Source organism: Macrobrachium rosenbergii, chromosome 10, assembly GCF_040412425.1.
Source record: "Macrobrachium rosenbergii isolate ZJJX-2024 chromosome 10, ASM4041242v1, whole genome shotgun sequence".
Classification (NCBI taxonomy): Eukaryota; Metazoa; Arthropoda; class Malacostraca; order Decapoda; family Palaemonidae; genus Macrobrachium; species Macrobrachium rosenbergii.
Window position 1 is genome coordinate 70,744,707 of NC_089750.1, and position 18,080 is coordinate 70,762,786.

The 18,080-nt window shown below is 37.1% G+C and overlaps 2 protein-coding genes across 2 annotated transcripts in view; one reads left to right on the forward strand and one right to left on the reverse strand.

Annotated features, from left to right (window-relative positions):
- The window catches only part of LOC136842825 (kinetochore protein Spc25-like), a 517,729-nt gene that overhangs the window by 481,685 nt on the left and 17,964 nt on the right, over positions 1-18,080 (forward strand). The window lies entirely within an intron of this gene.
- LOC136843030 (pro-resilin-like) lies at positions 9,784-15,848 on the reverse strand. The gene is made up of 3 exons (XM_067111019.1): positions 15,715-15,848; positions 11,308-11,628; positions 9,784-10,311 (listed from the first exon to the last, which is right to left on the reverse strand). The coding sequence occupies exons 1-3, from the start codon at positions 15,724-15,726 to the stop codon at positions 10,042-10,044; spliced, it is 603 nt and encodes a 200-aa protein (XP_066967120.1). The 5' UTR covers positions 15,727-15,848; the 3' UTR covers positions 9,784-10,041.

Sequence of the window (18,080 nt, forward strand, 5' to 3'; positions counted from 1 at the left end):
TTCCTAATTTTTTTTTTTTTTTTTTGGCGTAAAGGTGACTTAAAGAACATCATTGTCAACAAAACAACAATTTATTTAAAAAAAATTAAAAAGAACATTGTGTAAAACACATAACATCTTTTAAGCTCGAATACCTCGGGCAGGTGTCCCGTAGGTCTGTTCAATTACACCTGGAATACTTGGTTGCTGTTGTCCGGAGGGCCGAGATGGGAGACTTGACCCAATTGGAGGCTGGCTGACCTGTGAAGCCTGTACAGGGAATGCTGACTGCTGTGCCTGCAGACTCTGAGGGATAGGTTGCTGGGAACCAGATGGCTGAAGTTGCTGGGACAGACCAACAGGTTGCTGACTTTGGGAGAGAGGTTGCTGAGAAAACTGGAGATTAGATAGCTGAGACTGTAGACTTGGCTGCTGAGGAGCCTGGAACTGTGACGACAGCTGCTGAGGCTGCTGAAATTGTTGGCTAGGACCCAGAGGTGCCTGGAATGACTGACTAGGTTCCTGAGGCTGCTGAAACTGTTGTGTACCCGGTTGGAATTGCTGAGTTTCTGGTGAAAATTGCTGGAATGATCCACTAGGCTGCTGTGGTAATTGCTGTGCGGACTGGAATGGCTGGAATTGCTGGGGGGATTGTAAGAATGAATCTTGAGGTGACTGGGCAAACTGACTGGGTTGACCCGAAGGTTGAAATTGTTGGCCGAATTGTCCAGGCTGCTGTTGAAATTGTTGGCTGAGATGTTGATTAGAAACTGGGAACACTGCCTCTCCTTCATAAGTGACTTCAGCCTCATACCCTTTGAAGTCATCAGCCTTGTACGATACTGTCTGTCTACGCCCATCTGGTAACAACACAAAGTATTCTCCTCTGACTGCAGACCCATCAGAATCGGCACGATGACCGAAATCCAGACCTTGGGTAGGGTCGTTTACGTTGTACGCAAAACTGTAGGGCGTCACGACCTGTGTAGATATGATGACAATTTCAGTGTGTATGAAGGCAAGTCTTAATTTAGTTTAACTGTGGCTGTTGAATATAGAATTATGAACATCTTTCACTAAAGTGATGATTAAAGACAATAATTTTGAATATTGTCTTATTTCTCATGCATGATCTTTAGTGTCACAATATATATTTAACTTTAGGATATGATTGGAAAAGAAAAACGATATTAAATAGCGAACCTTACCTCACTTCCAGCAGGCCCAGATGAAAGACCAAAAGACTGACCCTGTGGTGCAAGTGGGGATGATCCTGTCAGGCCGAAGGAAGACTGAAAGATAAACGAGAATTAGTCATCTGCACACAAAGCTTCACTTAGTAATACTCATTATTTATATGTAAAATAAAGGAACGTGATGTTAAACTATTTTCCATCCTTACCTGAGGACCATCAACACCAAAAGATTGTTGTGGAAGGCCAGAAGATTGTCCAGGTGCCGGGAAGGATGACAGGCCAGGAGATTGTCCTGGTGCTGTGAAGGACTGAAAGCCGGAAGAGTGTCCAGGCGCTGGGAAGGATGAAAGACCAGAAGATTGTCCTGGTGAAGTGAAGGATTGAAGGCCAGTAGGCTGTCCTGGTCCTGTGAGGGATGAAAGGCCGGAAGGTTGTCCCGGTGCCGGGAAGGATGAAAAGCCGGAAGATTGTCCTGGTCCTGTGAGGGATGACAGGCCAGAAGATTGTCCTGGTGCTGTGAAGGATGAAAGACCAGAAAATTGTCCCGGTCCTGTGAGGGATGAAAGGCCTGAAGATTGTCCTGGTGCTGTGAAGGATGAAAGGCCAGAAGATTGTCCCGGTCCTGCAAGGGATGACAGGCCAGAAGACTGTCCCGGTGCCGTGAAGGACGAAAGGCCAGAAGATTGTCCCGGTCCTGTGAGGGAAGAAAGGCTGGAAGATTGTCCTGGTCCTGCGAAGGATTGAAGGCCGGAAGACTGTCCCGGTCCCGTGAGGGATGAAAAGCCGGAAGATTGTCCCGGTCCCGCGAAGGATTGAAGGCCGGAGGACTGTCCCTGTCCCGTGAGGGGTGAAAGGCCAGAAGATTGTCCCGGTAACGCAAGAGGTGATTCAGGCGGTTCGTAAGAGTAACCAGAGTTGTCAGCTCTACTTTGCACTTGCTCTATAAAGCCAAACAGAGCAATTGCCAATAGGCTCCACATGCAGATTACCTGGGGAAAGAAATGAATAAGAGATAAAACGAAAAAATATTAACACCTGGTGACAAATGGTGTGGCCTCTTTCTTTAGGAAGCTTCCCTTGTTTTGGGTGAGTTCTCAACATAAGATTATCTTCTGTGTAAAGGTGTTTGGTTGACTTACAAGGAGCTAGACTGTCAACACGGGCTCTTGCCTGTAGGCGACCCACAAGAGTGGTAAAGTATGAAAGGATTTTAATGCTACCTAAAACAGTCTCTAAAGGTTATGACTAGCTAAAATATGATCTGCTGGGGGGCGTGGGGAAACAGTGTTTTGCACCAATGCGAAAATTCATAACAGGTTGTAATAAAGTGTTGTAAATTTGAGGGATATTGTAAAAACCTAATACCTTGATATCTATTAGACTATTTTTGCAGACACACGGACGTGGAGTTTTAAATCTTAGACCCTTTTTTGATATGTAACCGAATTAAGTATCACTTTTGTAAGGACTGTATTCTCTCCTTTTTCACAACTGCGGTATAAACATGATGACTTAAATATTTGTAAGCAAATGAAAACACCAAGGATAAAATGAGTGATGACTGAAATGGCTAACAACTTGAAATGACCTCGGCGAACACACTAGGCCGATGTATCGAATTTTTATGAGGGTGTTATTGTAGACTTCAAGAGGTTCCCAAGGCTCACCTGACCGTAGATCATCTTGAGAGGGGAAAAATGAGACTGACTCCAATCCCGAAGGCCAATGTTTTTATATTCGAGACACTCCCGAATCGTGGTGTCTTCGCCAACCGTACTTTCCATATCGTGTGTTGTTTCTCTCTCTCTCTCCTTTCTCCTCTCCCCCTCCCCCCACCACCACCCTCTTTCTCTTTTCGTTCCGTGAGTCTTTCTCTTTCCCTTACATTTACTTGTTAACATCTTTTCGATCTACCTTTGCCTCGTTTCCTCTTTAACCGGACGACGCACGATTCCGAGGATGAAATGATAATGACAGACGGTCATACGAGGTTCTTTGAGCTTTCTATTCTTAAACGAATCGGTTCGATGATGGGTCTAGTGTTGTGTGAGTGAGCGTGCATGCTTCGTTCGCCTTAGACATAGCGCGTTTAATTGAATTCTCTCTCTCTCTCTCTCTCTCTCTCTCTCTCTCTCTCTCTCTCTCTCTCTCTCTCTCTCCCCATTTTCATATTTAGTTGCGAGATTTTATTCTTAACTTTCAACAGCCAATCTCAGACGCTCTTCTCTCTCTCTCTCTCTCTCTCTCTCTCTCTCTCTCTCTCTCTCTCTCTCTCTCTCTCTCTCGTTTTATAGAAATCGTTTCCTCTGTTTTCCTATTTAGTTGCGAGATTATTTTCAACTTCCAGCACCCAATCTCAGACGCTCATCTCTCTCTCTCTCTCTCTCTCTCTCTCTCTCTCTCTCTCTCTCTCTCTCTCTCTCTCTTCCTCTGTTTTCCTATTTAGTTGCGAGATTATTCTCAACTTCCAGCACCCAATCTCAGACGCTCATCTCTCTCTCTCTCTCTCTCTCTCTCTCTCTCTCTCTCTCTCTCTCTCTCTCTCTCTCTCTCTGTTTTCCTATTTAGTTGCGAGATTTTATTCTTAACTTTCGACAGCCAATCGCAGACGCTCATCTCTCTCTCTCTCTCTCTCTCTCGTTTTTAGAAATCGTTTTCCCCAATCGCAGACGCTCAGTTCTCTCTCTCTCTCTCTCTCTCTCTCTCTCTCTCTCTCTCTCTCTCTCTCTCTCTGTGTTTTATAGAAATCGCTTTCCCCATTTTCCTATTTAGTTGCGAGATTTTACTCTTAATTTTCAACAGTCAATCGCAGACGCTCATCTCTCTCTCTCTCTCTCTCTCTCTCTCTCTCTCTCTCTCTCTCTCTCTCTCTCTCTCTCTCTCCAGGCACGCACATATATCATCATCAGTCATGATCATGGCCTCCCTAACGCCGTGGTAGGCAAAGGGCCTCCGTCAAATTCCGCCACTCAGGTCTTTTCCCGGAGGTTTCACTTCCACAAATCTCGAGAGGCTCATCTCCAGCAGACTCACTTCCTTTGACGAAGGTGTTACTGTTAACATGTTAATGTTAACATGTTAGATCTATTTATGGCTGTAAATCGGTCTTTAAAAGAAAGGTTTCAAGATTTCAAAAGGGAGAGATTAAAAGGTAATTAACATGTTAACATTAACACCTAACATGTTAATTACCTTTCAATCTCTCCCTTCTGAAATCTTGAGACCCTTTCTTTTGAAGACCGATTTACATCCATAAATAGATTTATAATGTATTGTAGGGTTCTCGTTGTTGTCACTTCTCAGTTTCTCTTTCTCTTTTCTCAGTTGGTCTCATTGACTGGAAAATTTTTATTATTATTATTAGATGAATTAATTAAAGAGACATTATTTTCCATGAAGGCTTTTCGGTTTATCGATCACCTCCGATCGTTGTTTGTCCTTCAGGTTTAATTAAGTTCAGCGTGACTTCCTCCCACCTCTCTCTCTCTCTCTCTCTCTCTCTCTCTCTCTCTCTCTCTCTATATCTCTCTATATATATATCTATATATATATATATATATATATATATATATATATATATATATATATATATATATATATATATATATATATATATAGTATATATATATATTATAAAACGTATATACAGTATTGTATACCAGATGAATGAAATCCTGACTGATCCTAGTGAATGTAAAAAGATGGTCTCATTTCTCGGTATAATGTGGTTCGGATTCCACAATAAGCTGTAGGTCCCGTTGCTAGGTAACCAATTGGTTCTTAGCTTTGTAAAATAAGTCTAATCCTTCGGGCCAGCCCTAGGAGAGCTGTTAATCAGCTCAGTGATCTGGTTCAAGGTACACTTAACTTTTTTTTCCTTCATGATTTATCCAGTGGGGACTTTAGCCTTCTTTTGAATATTTAAACATTACATAAATAAAAACCAATTAGTGCTATGAATGCGATACCCCAAAAATATTATTGTAATATACTTTTCTCCCCTTCAAGAAAGAAAATTTCAGGCTTAAAGGCATTACTTTTTGAAGGTGGCTGGCTACTTTAGAATACACAGGTTTATTTATGCCTTTGCCCTTAGGTGTGGAAGGGATTAGGAGGCCTGGTGTGGACCTTCAAACTCTGTCCAGCCAACAGAAATGATCCTTTGAGTACACAAGCAGAGCAAGTATGCAAAATCAAATCTTAGATATTAGAGCAAGCAATTAAGGGTTCAACCAGAGTTTTTGAAAATTTTCGTCGACTAAGCAAATAATAAAACGAAGATAGAATGCCTTTTTGCAAAGCAGACATTTCACTTTGCCACTTTTCCAAAAGGCCACTTGTCATTATTGGAAGGCGGCAAATGGGAGGGGAGTGGAAGTGGTCACGATTGGGAAAGGGATCTGAAGGTCCACTTAAGTCAACTTTATAATGTTTGAAACGATTTGTCTGATTTATCGACCTACGAAACGCATCCGTTTGGTCGATTCATTTATTACGGTTGTAGTTGTGTTTTCGTTGTTATTTTTGTTTTGTGAGTTATTTGTCCTTTTTCATCTATCATTTATCTTTTTTTACCTCCCCTAAAAATGTATGTATATATATATATATATATATATATATATATATATATATATATATATATATATATATATATGTGTGTGTGTGTGTGTGTGTGTGTGTGTGTGTGTTGTTTGTTTGTGCCCGTTTGTTTTTGTTTATAAGTTTTTTGTTAGGAACATCTCTATTAATTTTTGTTGTTATCTCTGAACTTTTATCCAAAAATGAAAAAGAATATGACTTAATGTGAAGTTCAAAAACGCACCCACTTCTTTAGATAGTAAAGTTTGCCAGAAAGGATTGTTTTGAAAGTTTCTCTCTCTCTCTCTCTCTCTCTCTCTCTCTCTCTCTCTCTCTCTCTCTCTCTCTCTCTCTTTTACACACACACACACAGCTACTTAAAATGAAAATCAAAACGCAACCACTTCTGCATATAGTAAAGTTTGCCCCCAAAAATTGTTTTAAAAGTGACTCTCTCTCTCTCTCTCTCTCTCTCTCTGTGTGTGTGTGTGTGTGACACACACGACTACATAATATGATGATCAAAACGCAACCACTTCCGTATATATAGGAAAGTTTGCTTCAAAAGAATTATTCCAACAATGATTTCTCTCTCTCTCTCTCTCTCTCTCTCTCTCTCGCACACACACACACACACACACACACACACAGCTACTTCAGTAGGCGTAAAAATGTATTCGTAAGGCAACAGTCCCTTCATAACCTGACGACGTCTGTTATTGAAGAAACCAATCGATCATGTGTTGACTGACAGTCAGTGCATTCGTGAATAACAGTCATTCGTGCATTACATTTCACTCAGTCACCTTAGTCACGTGCATCAAATATCCTGGTCCTTTCCAAAGACACTTGACATTTCATGCTGTTACAATATTTTCGGAATTCTTTTGTTTTTGCTTCACCAAAATGGTTTTGTTTATTTTCTTCTTCTTCGTCAATAAGACGTGTTGGAATTCTGCCCGAAGAAAAACGTCACGATGATGGACTTTGGATTTCGTGATGTTTTATTATTGATGACCTCTCTCTCTCTCTCTCTCTCTCTCTCTCTCTCTCTCTCATGACGTGATGTTTATTTCTTGGTGACTGGCCCGTTTTGTACCTTGATGGTAGTCATTTTGGAAGTCCTCTTCTCTCTCTCTCTCTCTCTCTCTCTCTCTCATGACGTGATGTTTATTTCTTGGTGACTAACCCGTTTTGTACCTTGATGGTAGTCATTTTGGAAGTCCTCTCTCTCTCTCTCTCTCTCTCTCTCTCTCTCTCTCTCTCTCTCTGTATGTGTTAATAGACATATAGACTTGAGTGCGTGCGCGGTCGCGTTTATGGGAAATATGCTTCGAATTACCTTACGATTCAAATGTCTCTTCTACATCGAGAGAGTCAAAATGGTTGTCTTCAATCCCTTCACCATTTTATTATACTTTTAAAGTTAAATTTCAAATATAAAACAACGTATATCCCCATAAAATCAAACCGGAACAATTTCAACGATATTCACGATCATTCCGACTTACAGGAAAGACGAAAAATTGGAAGAAACATGGGGAAGAAAACGAGCAAAATAAATGTAGTAAACAAATTCGCTGTTATCCGGAACGACAAGTTTTACGTCGCATACCGCCGTTATCCAACATTTGCCAACAGCAGCGCATAAGCGGCGGGAGTTGGTCGCCTTAGTAGCACGACCTCGTTACGGTGAACATCGAGGTCCATGCTGTTCCGTGTAGCGTGTGGCATCGAATTCAGTGTTGTTGGCCGTCACAGCTGCTGTGGAGACTAACAATGAATTCATATTCAATAGTAGTTTCATCATAAGTTATGTCATTGTGATTGTCATTGTCGTTCATTTCGTTCATATAAATGCATAAGAGGCGCCTAGTTGGTCGACTCGGTAGCATGACCTCGATACAGTGAGCGTGCTGCTTCACGTGAGTGCTGTTGACCGTTACAGCTGCTGTGAAGACTATCAAAGAATTCATTTTTATTAGCAGTTTTTTTTGTTAGTAATTTCATTGTGATTGCCATTATTGTTCATTTTGTTCATGCTAATAATTATGTGACTTCATTGCATGCTCGAATGGTCTTACATATAGGCCTAATCTGCTCGTTGCGTTTTATATTGAGCAAACTGATACAGTCAAATTACATACAGTTATTTACAAGTTTATCATCTCAAATATTGATTAATCTTGCACTTCTGCAAATGAATGAATCCTGATTCGCAAGAATTTAAGTCGTCATCAAAGTATAACTTTATTAAAATACTGGCGAGCGTTGGAAAGCCAGGGAGATGCTAATATGCAAAGAAATTACAGAAGTAAATAAAATAAAAATAAAAAAGAATGAAAAGCTTTACAGAAGGGAAACTGGTGCAGTTCATATAAGGTTACAGTTCTAAATTTCCTCGGTTGCTAAGATAAAGTCTGAAGTGAAAATATAATATTCGGAAGAACGGAAGATTATTTTATTTATATTAGTGATCAAAAATTGTTTTTATATTGTTTTTATATGCGTTAAGGCGAGTTGCCCGTGTTGTATAGATTAACATCTAATAAACAAGATTTTACAGAGAGAGAGAGAGAGAGAGCATATGATAATTGGTTACACCAGTGTGGTGAAAAATACCGCGTCAGGTTCCTCTCTCTCTCTCTCTCTCTCTCTGCTAAATAAACGAAGAGGTTTCGGGGATTTCAGTCCAAGTCATAAAAGAGGGAGAGAGAGAGAAATTTGACAAATAGTTCCATCATAGTGTGGTAAAAAATACTTCTTCGAGTTCCTCTCTCTCTCTCTCTCTCTCTCTCTCTCTCTCTCTCTCTCTCTATCCATATGATATCGATCGAATCTTCTTCTTCTGTACAGAGTATCTCAAGAAATTGGGATAAAAACCTAAAAATATATGTAACAACAACTTTATTATTGAATTAGAGTAAAAGATTGTGCAAATAAAAAAAAAATAAATGTGAATCATTTTACTTCTAATCCTTACGACAATGTAACATCAATACACACGAGTCCACCTCGTCTTTATGGGCATCTTACAAGCTTAATCTATTCCTAAGTGGTAAATAAATGAGATAAATATTTTGCATAACACTTTGGAGGAGACAGAGAAATGTATGTGAAATGTGACACTTTCCAAAACAGGCTATTATCATTTTTCTACACTTAATCTTGATAATGTGATTTTTGCTGATAAAACATTGAACATTTTCAAGACCTTGTACAAGTCATTCATTCGTAATATCGTGAACACGTGACTTTTACTGTTGAATGTCTTAATGTTTACAAATCATTTCATTTACATTATCTCGGACGGGGGACTTTGCTCATGAATTTCCTAATATTTTACAGATCATTCATTTAATTGCGTGACTTTCACTACTGTGTATATTGGTGTCTCTCGTCTTTGTTAAGCCATTCATGCAAAATATCTTGGACGTGGACTTTCATTACTGAATTTTTAAAATGACTTTCATTGTTGTATTTCTTAACAATTAAGAGTCATACATTCAAAATATCTTTGTTTATGTTGAGTTGAGTGTCTTGGCCATGTTAAGTCATTCATTCAAAATATCTTAGACACATGACTTTCGTTACTGAATTTTTAAAATTACTTTCATTGTTATATTTCTTAACAATTAAGAGTCATACATTCACAATATCTTTGTTTATATTGAGTTGAGTGTCTTGGCCATGTTAAGTCATTCATTCAAAATATCTTAGACACGTGACTTTCATTACTGAATTTCTTAAATGACTTTCATTGTTATATTTCATAACAATTAAGAGTCATTCATTCACAATATCTTTGTTTTTGTCTTCGTTAAGCCAATCATGCAAACTATCTTGGACGTGTGACTTTCATTACTGAATTTCTTAAATGACTTTCATTGGTATATTTCATAACAATTAAGAGTCATTCAATCACAATATCTTTGTTTATGTTGTTAAGCCAATCATGCCTATCTTGGAGTCATTCATTCATTACAATATTCTTAAATTATGTTGATGTGAGTGTCTTTCATAACATGTTCAGTCATTCATTCACAATATCTTAGTTTATGTTGGTGTGAGTGTCTCGGCCATGTTCAGTCATTCATTCACAATATCTTAGTTTATGTTGATGTGAGTGTCTCGGCCATGTTAAGTCACTCATGCACAATACCATAGACGCATGACTCTCATTACTGAACGTCTTAACATCTAAGAGTCCTTCTCAATACCCAGTACCCCAGACATGCCCTCTCGACCTCCTCAGCAACAGTTTCAAACGTCAAAATAACTTGAACTATCACTGAGAATAAGCCAAACCAGAGGGGTATTGGATGCTCTCAGTGTACTGTGGCCTCTCGGGGGGCACGTAAGGCTTGGCCTGCCCCTCGTAGGTCACCCGGGCCATGAAGCCGCTCTTGGGATCGGCAGAGTAGGTCACCACCTGGGTTCTCCCGTCGGGCAAGAGGACGCGGTACTCCCCCTGGGTCGTCTGGCCGTCGGAGAAACCGCTGTGCCCGTGTTTGTTGCCCAGGAGGGAGTCTGAGACCTCGTAGCCGAAATTGTGGGCCTGAGTTCGAGAAATGAATTATTAAATAGAGATATTATTAAGTAAACTCTGGATCCTAAAGCAAACGTATTATTAGATAAAGCAAATGTTAGATGAATAAATGATTAAATAAAGAAATTACTGAATAAAGATATTAAATAGATAAATATTAAATCGAGATGTTAATAAATATATAGATTATGAAATACGGAAATTATTAAATAAAGATATTAAATAAAGGAATTATTAAATAAATAAACCATTACGTAAAGAAATTATTAAATGAATAAATTATTCAATAGAGAAATGATTAAATAAAGATATTATTAAACAAATGATTAAATAAAGATGTTATTAAATAACTTATTAAATAAATAAATTATTAAATAAAGATATTATTAAGTAAATATATTATTAAATGAATAAAATTTACCTAGATGAAAACTTTGCTAATGCTCATTTATTTAGAAAGTCCAAATTATTGTTGAAATGATAACTTTCAGCCACTTTGGTTCCATCACTGAAAATTTTGGCATAGGACAGAATAAGAAAATAGACGAATAAATAAATAAATAAAGTTTATCAAGATTAAAACTATCCGTTATGTAATTCCTTTCAAACTTTCGAATTATTCTTGCAATGCTAAATTTTAGTCACTTTGAATCTCCATCATTGAAAATTTTGCATAGGATGAAATAAGTAAATAAATGAATAGGTAAATATAGAGATAAAGCTTATCAAAAGAAAACTTTGCATTATATAAATTATTTCAAACGTTCTAATCATTCTTGCAATGCTAAGTTTTAGTCACTTTGATCCCATTATTAAAAATTTAACATAGGTTAGAGTGACTATTATTATGGAGCATTATGCTGTTCGAGACCTACATTATTTCGGAGACTGTAGTTAAAAGAGAGAGAGAGAGAGAGAGAGAGAGAGAGAGAGAGAGAGAGAGAGAAGACACGAAATAGAATTTTGGTTTTAGTCAAGCCAACGCAACTGAACATCGCCACCTACATTCGGCGTCCCGTGATACGTCGAGGGGGACATAGCGTGTTCCCCAGGGCCCGGAAGGCCGGTGTAGATGATACCCCCTCCGTAGTGACCTTGACCTTCGGCCCCTGGGTAAGTAGGCGTGCCCTCGTCGTGATAGCCGCCGGAGGAGGGCGTCTGGAAACCCCCCACTAAGGAGGCGTGATGGAAATTGGCGCTGTTGTGCGTCTGTTTCTTGTGCACAGGGGTGGCTTGGGTACCCGTGACCTTCTTTTGACCTTGATTGCTCTGGTCAGGCCTGGGCATGCATGTGGTCAGCGCCCAGACGCAACTCAGCAACAAAACCTGCAACATGGCAAAGATTTGTTAACACTTTACATGTCGAAATTACCGTAAATATTGTCTTGAAAATGGACCTCCTTTCCTTAGCTTCTTATTCAGCATTCCATAATTAATTGATATTGTTACATCAAAATTAAAATCAAAATCACGTCGCACGTTTCCTGAGATATCCACTAGGCTCCTGTTGACTAAATCAGTGAGCTAAGTACCTGGTTTCCTGGCAACTGTGGTTGGGAAACTAAAACAAGATGATAATCGTAGTGGGTAATACTGAATACCTGATGACCTGGCCTGACCTGATGCGCCGAGAATGTCTCTATTAAGTCTTTATAGCAGAGACATGTAAATAATAATGGTCATTAATGATGATTTGGGAAATTAAGTCTTCACATTCCCACTAGTTTACAATAAAAAGTGTGCATGTGTTAGGCATTCAGTGAATGATTAGAAAGGAAAAGGATAGAATATTATTGCAGTATTTCTTCACTGCATTTTGTCTTCTTATTATATTTCAAAATCTTTTCTTATAGCATTTTTATTCATAATTTTCCGATCGATCAACAATTTCATATTCATAATAGGAACGTAAAGTAAAAAAAAAAACTAAAAAGTGAGAGAGAGAGAGAGAGAGAGAGAGAGAGAGAGAGAGAGAGAGAGAGAGAGAGAGAGAGAGAGAGAGAGGTCAAGGGAAATAAAAAGAAAATCAAGTCAAGGTGTTTTGAATGTAAAACACCAAAGAGAAAAAAATTTCTCGAGTTAATCATAGACGTGGTTTTATTGCTGTTGCTTTTATTTGAATTATGTTTTTATCAACATCATCGTTGTTGCTCCTGATCCACTCGTTATGCTTTTCTGATATTTGATCTTTACTTCTGTATTTCTAGTTGCATTCTTTTACTTCAAATGAACACCATATTCTTTGGAAGCTTGAATTTCAAGTCAGTGGCCCCTTTGGTGGGCTTGTTCTATATCTATATAAAAAGGGTACATCTTCTGAATAATAATAATAATAATAATAGTTAAAATTTTTGTTGTCGTTACTGACGAATGGATTATTCTGATATTGCTTTTCATCGTAACATCATTCACAAACAGTACAAAGAAAACAAATCAGTTTTCTCTCGACTATAAAAATAACGCTGACCCGTTTTCAATATGGATTTAAATCTTTTAAAGTGTAACACAATGCACCACAACCATTACTTACTCATGTCAGTTGATCGAAGTCCCAAAGAGTTTAATCACACATATATAAAGATGAATAATTAGCGCCTATAGGTATTAGTTCAAGGTGATCACTAATATTGTAATGACGCATATCAACGTCTAAATCAAGTAAAGAAGAGGCATGTTGCAATGGAATGGTATACAGAGTTTAGGCCAAAGGCCAATCACTGGGACCTATGAGGTCATTAAGCGCTGGAAAGGAAATTGAGAGTAGGTAGGTTTGAAGGTGTAACAGGAGGAAAACCTCGCAGTTGCACTATGAAATAATTATTAGGAGAGGGTGGATAGGCCTAGCAAGATGGAAGAAAGATAATATGAATGGAGGTGCAGTAAAAGGAATGACAGGGGTTGCTGCTAGGGGCCCGAGTCACGCTGCAAAGAACTTTTACTAATGCCTACAGTGTACCCCATGAGGTGCACTGAAGGCACTAACCCCCCTACAGGGTATTATTCAGTATCTTTTACTTGAATAGGATAATTTTGAATTATTATCGTCGGAAAAGAGATTAAAAATAACTTAAGGAAACAGGAAAAACTCCAGAGATTAGTGCGAAAGTTATACAAAGATAAACACTCATGCATATTTTCCTGTATTACCAGCACAGTCAACTTCTAGAAACATGTCGATGAATCGGTCACTTTATAAATGCATTTCAGACCGTATGAAAATGTTTGTATATAGGTCACTTTCTGAACGTGTTCCAGAGTCTAAAGATTTTAATAAATCCGTAAATTTCTAAGTGTGTTTCAGATCCCATGAAAATGTCTATAAATCGGTTACTTTCTATAAAAAAATATTTGCACTTTCAAAATGCTTTTCAGAACCAGGACGATTGTTTATCAATATCCGTCTCTTTCTGAGCGCATTTTACTTTCTATGCAGATGTTTATACTGTATGTTGGACACTTTCTAAAAACGTTTCAGATCCTGTGAAAATGTTTATAAATCCCTCACTTTCTTTACACGTTTCAAGTCCTATGGAAATTCTATCATATCGGACGCTTTCTAAACTTTTTCCGTTACTATGAAAATGTTTACAAATCCATCACTTTCTTAGCACGTTTTATATATACGAAAATGTTTTTATATCGGACGCTTTCTAAAGCGTTTCAGATCCTATGAAAATGCTTACAAAGCCATCACTTTCTAAAAGTGTTTCAGGTCTTATATAAGAGATTTTGAATCCATTACTTTCTAAACGCGTTCCAGGTCCTATGAAAATTTTTATGAATCGTTCACTTTCTAAACGCATTGCAGATCTTATAAAATGTTTATAGATCGGTTCATTTTCTAAATGCACTGCAAGTTCCATCCATTTCTCAACACATTCCAGATCCTATAAAAATATTTATACATCTGTCTCTCTCTAAATGTGTTTCAGATCCTATAAATGTTTATGACTGTCATTTTTAAGATTTCAGATCATATACAAATGTTCATATATATAGGCCGCTTTTCTAAACGCAGTCTAGATCATATAAAAATGTGTACATACAGGTAACACTCTAAATATATTTCATACCCTATAGAATGTTTCTACATCTGTCAATTTTCTGATTTCAGATCATATACAAATGTTCATATATAGGCCACATTCCAAACGCAGTATAGATTATACAAAAATGTTTATATACAGGTAGCTTTCTAAATATGTTTCATATCCCATATAAAATGTTTATAAATCTGCCATTTTCAAGATTTCAGGTCATATACAAATGTTCGTATACAGGCCACTTTCCAAACGCAGTTTAGATCCTATAAAAACATTTATACATATGTCGATTTCGAAATGTGTTTCAGATCCCATAAAATGTTTATAAATCTGTCAGTTTTCAGATTTCAGACCATATACAAATGTACATATATATAGGCCACTTTCCAAACGCATTCCAGACCCTATTAAAAACATTTATAGCTTGCATGATCTTTCGTAGAGGAAGATGCCCTTTCCAAGGCGAAGCTCGAACTGAAAAAAACACTCTTAAAAAAAAAAGGAAATAAAATCATGTATTTTGCGAAATGCGAAAAGAAGAGTACGTATTTACGACTTATTTACACGGCTGTTTAACACTTTATTACAACTTTTACAGCGCCGGCCTTGTTCCTTTCCTCTTTTAGCTGATTTATGGGTTTTCGTCAGTTTTCCATGCTTAAGGGAGGGAAAGAGCGAGCTCTCCCGAAATGCGGGCTAGTTATACTACGCGCATGCGCCCGCGCCTGCGCCTGGGCCATTATTAGAAATTCATGACTTAATGTAAGAACAATTTATATATACTGTATAATATATATATATATATATATATATATATATATATATATATATATATATATATATATATATATATATATATATATATATATATATATATATATATATATATATATATATATATATATATATATATATATATATATATATATATATATATATATATATATATATATATATATATATATATATATATATATATATATATATATTTATATACATATATATATATATAATATATATATATATATATATATATATATATATAGGTATGTTTACATACATAATATATATACATATATGTATACATATATATATGTGTGTGTGTGTATACATACATACACATTCACGAACTCTTACGCACATCCACATTTGGGTATCCAAAACTATAAATAATCATCTCAGTTATCTTCACCGTTAGATTAATCTCCAAAAATCCGCACAAAATCCACCTAGCAACAGAACACTTCGAGAAACCGGTTTTTTCTTTTCTGCACCACCTGGAGAACCAACTTCCACCACTTTCCCAGTGAAACAACGGAAACGAAACAACAACAATCTCGGCTTTCGGATATAAAGTATATAATATCACCTGTATCTTCATCTCCGTCAACCAGCTCCCGGCTAAATGATACCTGTTCTCCCGCGAGATTCTATCTTATATTGACACCCCCAGAGGAAAGTCACACACGCAAAAAAATTGTTGTGTTTCAAGTGTCACCCAAAAATCTCTCGAGACGGTATGTCACGTGACGGCCGGTAGGTTCGGGTTAAGAAGGGCGTAAGTTTACGGTGCTACGTAAGGTTGAAATTCCATTTTTAATGCTTCTGATTTTGAACCTTGTGCGCTTGGCTGTTTGTCATAGAAGACTGCGCATTGAAAAACCAGACCTTTCTCTTAATACGTGACGTTATGAAGTATTGTTTTGATATTTCATTTTTCTGCGAATGTCAGGTTCGTCACAACTGAGGAAATGTAAGAAATGCAGAGAGAGAGAGAGAGAGAGAGAGAGAGAGAGAGAGAGTAAATGTATTTCACCGGCATGTTGTAGAGTAAGTTATGAAAAAAACGCAGAGAGAGAGAGAAAGGAAATATATCTCACCGGCATGTTGTAGAAAAGTTATAAAAAACGCAGAGAGAGACAGAGAGAGAGTGCACGAATGTGAGAGAGAGGAAATATATCTCACCAGCATGTTGTAGAAAAGTTATAAAAACGCAGAGAGAGAGAGAGAGAGAGAGAAGGTAAATATATCTCACCGGCATGTTGTAGAGTAAGTTATGAAAAAACGGAGAGAGAGAGAGAGAGAGAAAGGAAATATATCTCACTGGCACGTTGTAGAGGAAGTTATAAAAACGCAGAGAGAGAGAGAGAGAGAGCACGAATGTGATAGAAAGGAAATTTTGTCTCGCCGGCTTGTTGCAGAGAAAGTTATCATTTTGGTAAAGTAAAATTAGCACGTAATCAAGAGAAACGAACCTTCGGCTGTTCAGAGACTAAAATATCAAATCACTAATACATCGCTTCAGCAAACACGTGAATCGATTGACCACTGAAATATACCGACGTGATTATTACATTTTTCCTCGCTTCCATTTTCCTCGCTTTCTTCGAGTGTGAGAAAATTTAGAAAGTACGCAGTTCGTTTCATTGTCTGGAAACCAATTTTCCTTTGACAGCATTTAGTATGCAAATTATTTTCTTCAGGTAATATTGGTCAGTGTCGTAATGATTTGGAAACCGTGGCCACGTACCGCTAAGCAAGTAACTGAAAAGGTAGGACTTCGAAGATCTCCCGCTATTTATCTACATACTTCAAGTTTATTTATTTACCTTTTCTATAGTATATATATATATATATATATATATATATATATATATATATATATATATATATATATATATATATATATATGTATATGTAAATATATATACATATATATTATGTAATTATGTATATATATATATATATATATATATATATATATATATATATATATATATATATATATATATATATATATATATATATGTATATATATATATATATATATATATATATATATATATATATATACATACATGTATATCATATATATCATAGCTGTATTGACAGGATCACATGTACGCTTTTTCTCCTGGGCGTAGGTTGCTTTAGAAATTGTTTTAGAATGAAATTGCTACACATATGCCCATTCTCCAGCCTGTCTGCGACCTACTGCAGACGTCTAACTACCAGGTTAACAGAGGCAAGATTTTTTTTTTTTTTTTAGGAAACGGACGTAAATTCCTTCTTTCTGACCGGAAAACTACTTGTGGCTCCCATTGGTGAGGTGATACATCAAAGTGTTTCCCAGCTTTAGTGTCACTCAAGTAACTCATTTAATGGAAGAAAATGCAGACAAAAATAAAGTAGGTGCATAGCTGCTGCCCTAGGGTATTAATGGAAGAAAATGCAAACAAGAATAAAGTAGGTGCATAGCTGCTGCCCTAGGGTATTAATGGAAGAAAATGCAAACAAGAATAAAGTAGGTGCATAGCAGCTGCCCTAGGATATTAATGGAAGAAAATGCAAACAAGAATAAAGTAGGTGCATAGCTACTGCCCTAGGGTATTAATGGAAGAAAATGCAAACAAGAATAAAATAGGTGCATAGCTGCTGCCCTAGGGTATTAAATGAAAAAGTGCAAACAAGAATAAAGTAGGTGCATAGCCGCTGCCCTAGGGTATTAATGGAAGAAAATGCAAACAAGAATAAAATAGGTGCATAGCTGCTGCCCTAGGGTATTAATGGAAGAAAATGCAAACAAGAATAAAATAGGTGCATAGCTACTGCCCTAGGTATTAATGGAAGAAAATGCAAACAAGAATAAAATAGGTGCATAGCTGCTGCCCTAGGTATTAAATGAAAAAATGCAAACAAGAATAAAATAGGTGCATAGCTGCTGCCCTAGGGTAT

Bases quoted from the DNA above. Each gene is read 5' to 3' on its own strand.
- LOC136843030 (XM_067111019.1), bottom strand. The intron at 10,312-11,307 runs GTAGGTGGCGAT...TCTCGAACTCAG, and splicing joins CGTATCACGGGACGCCGAAT to GCCCACAATTTCGGCTACGA.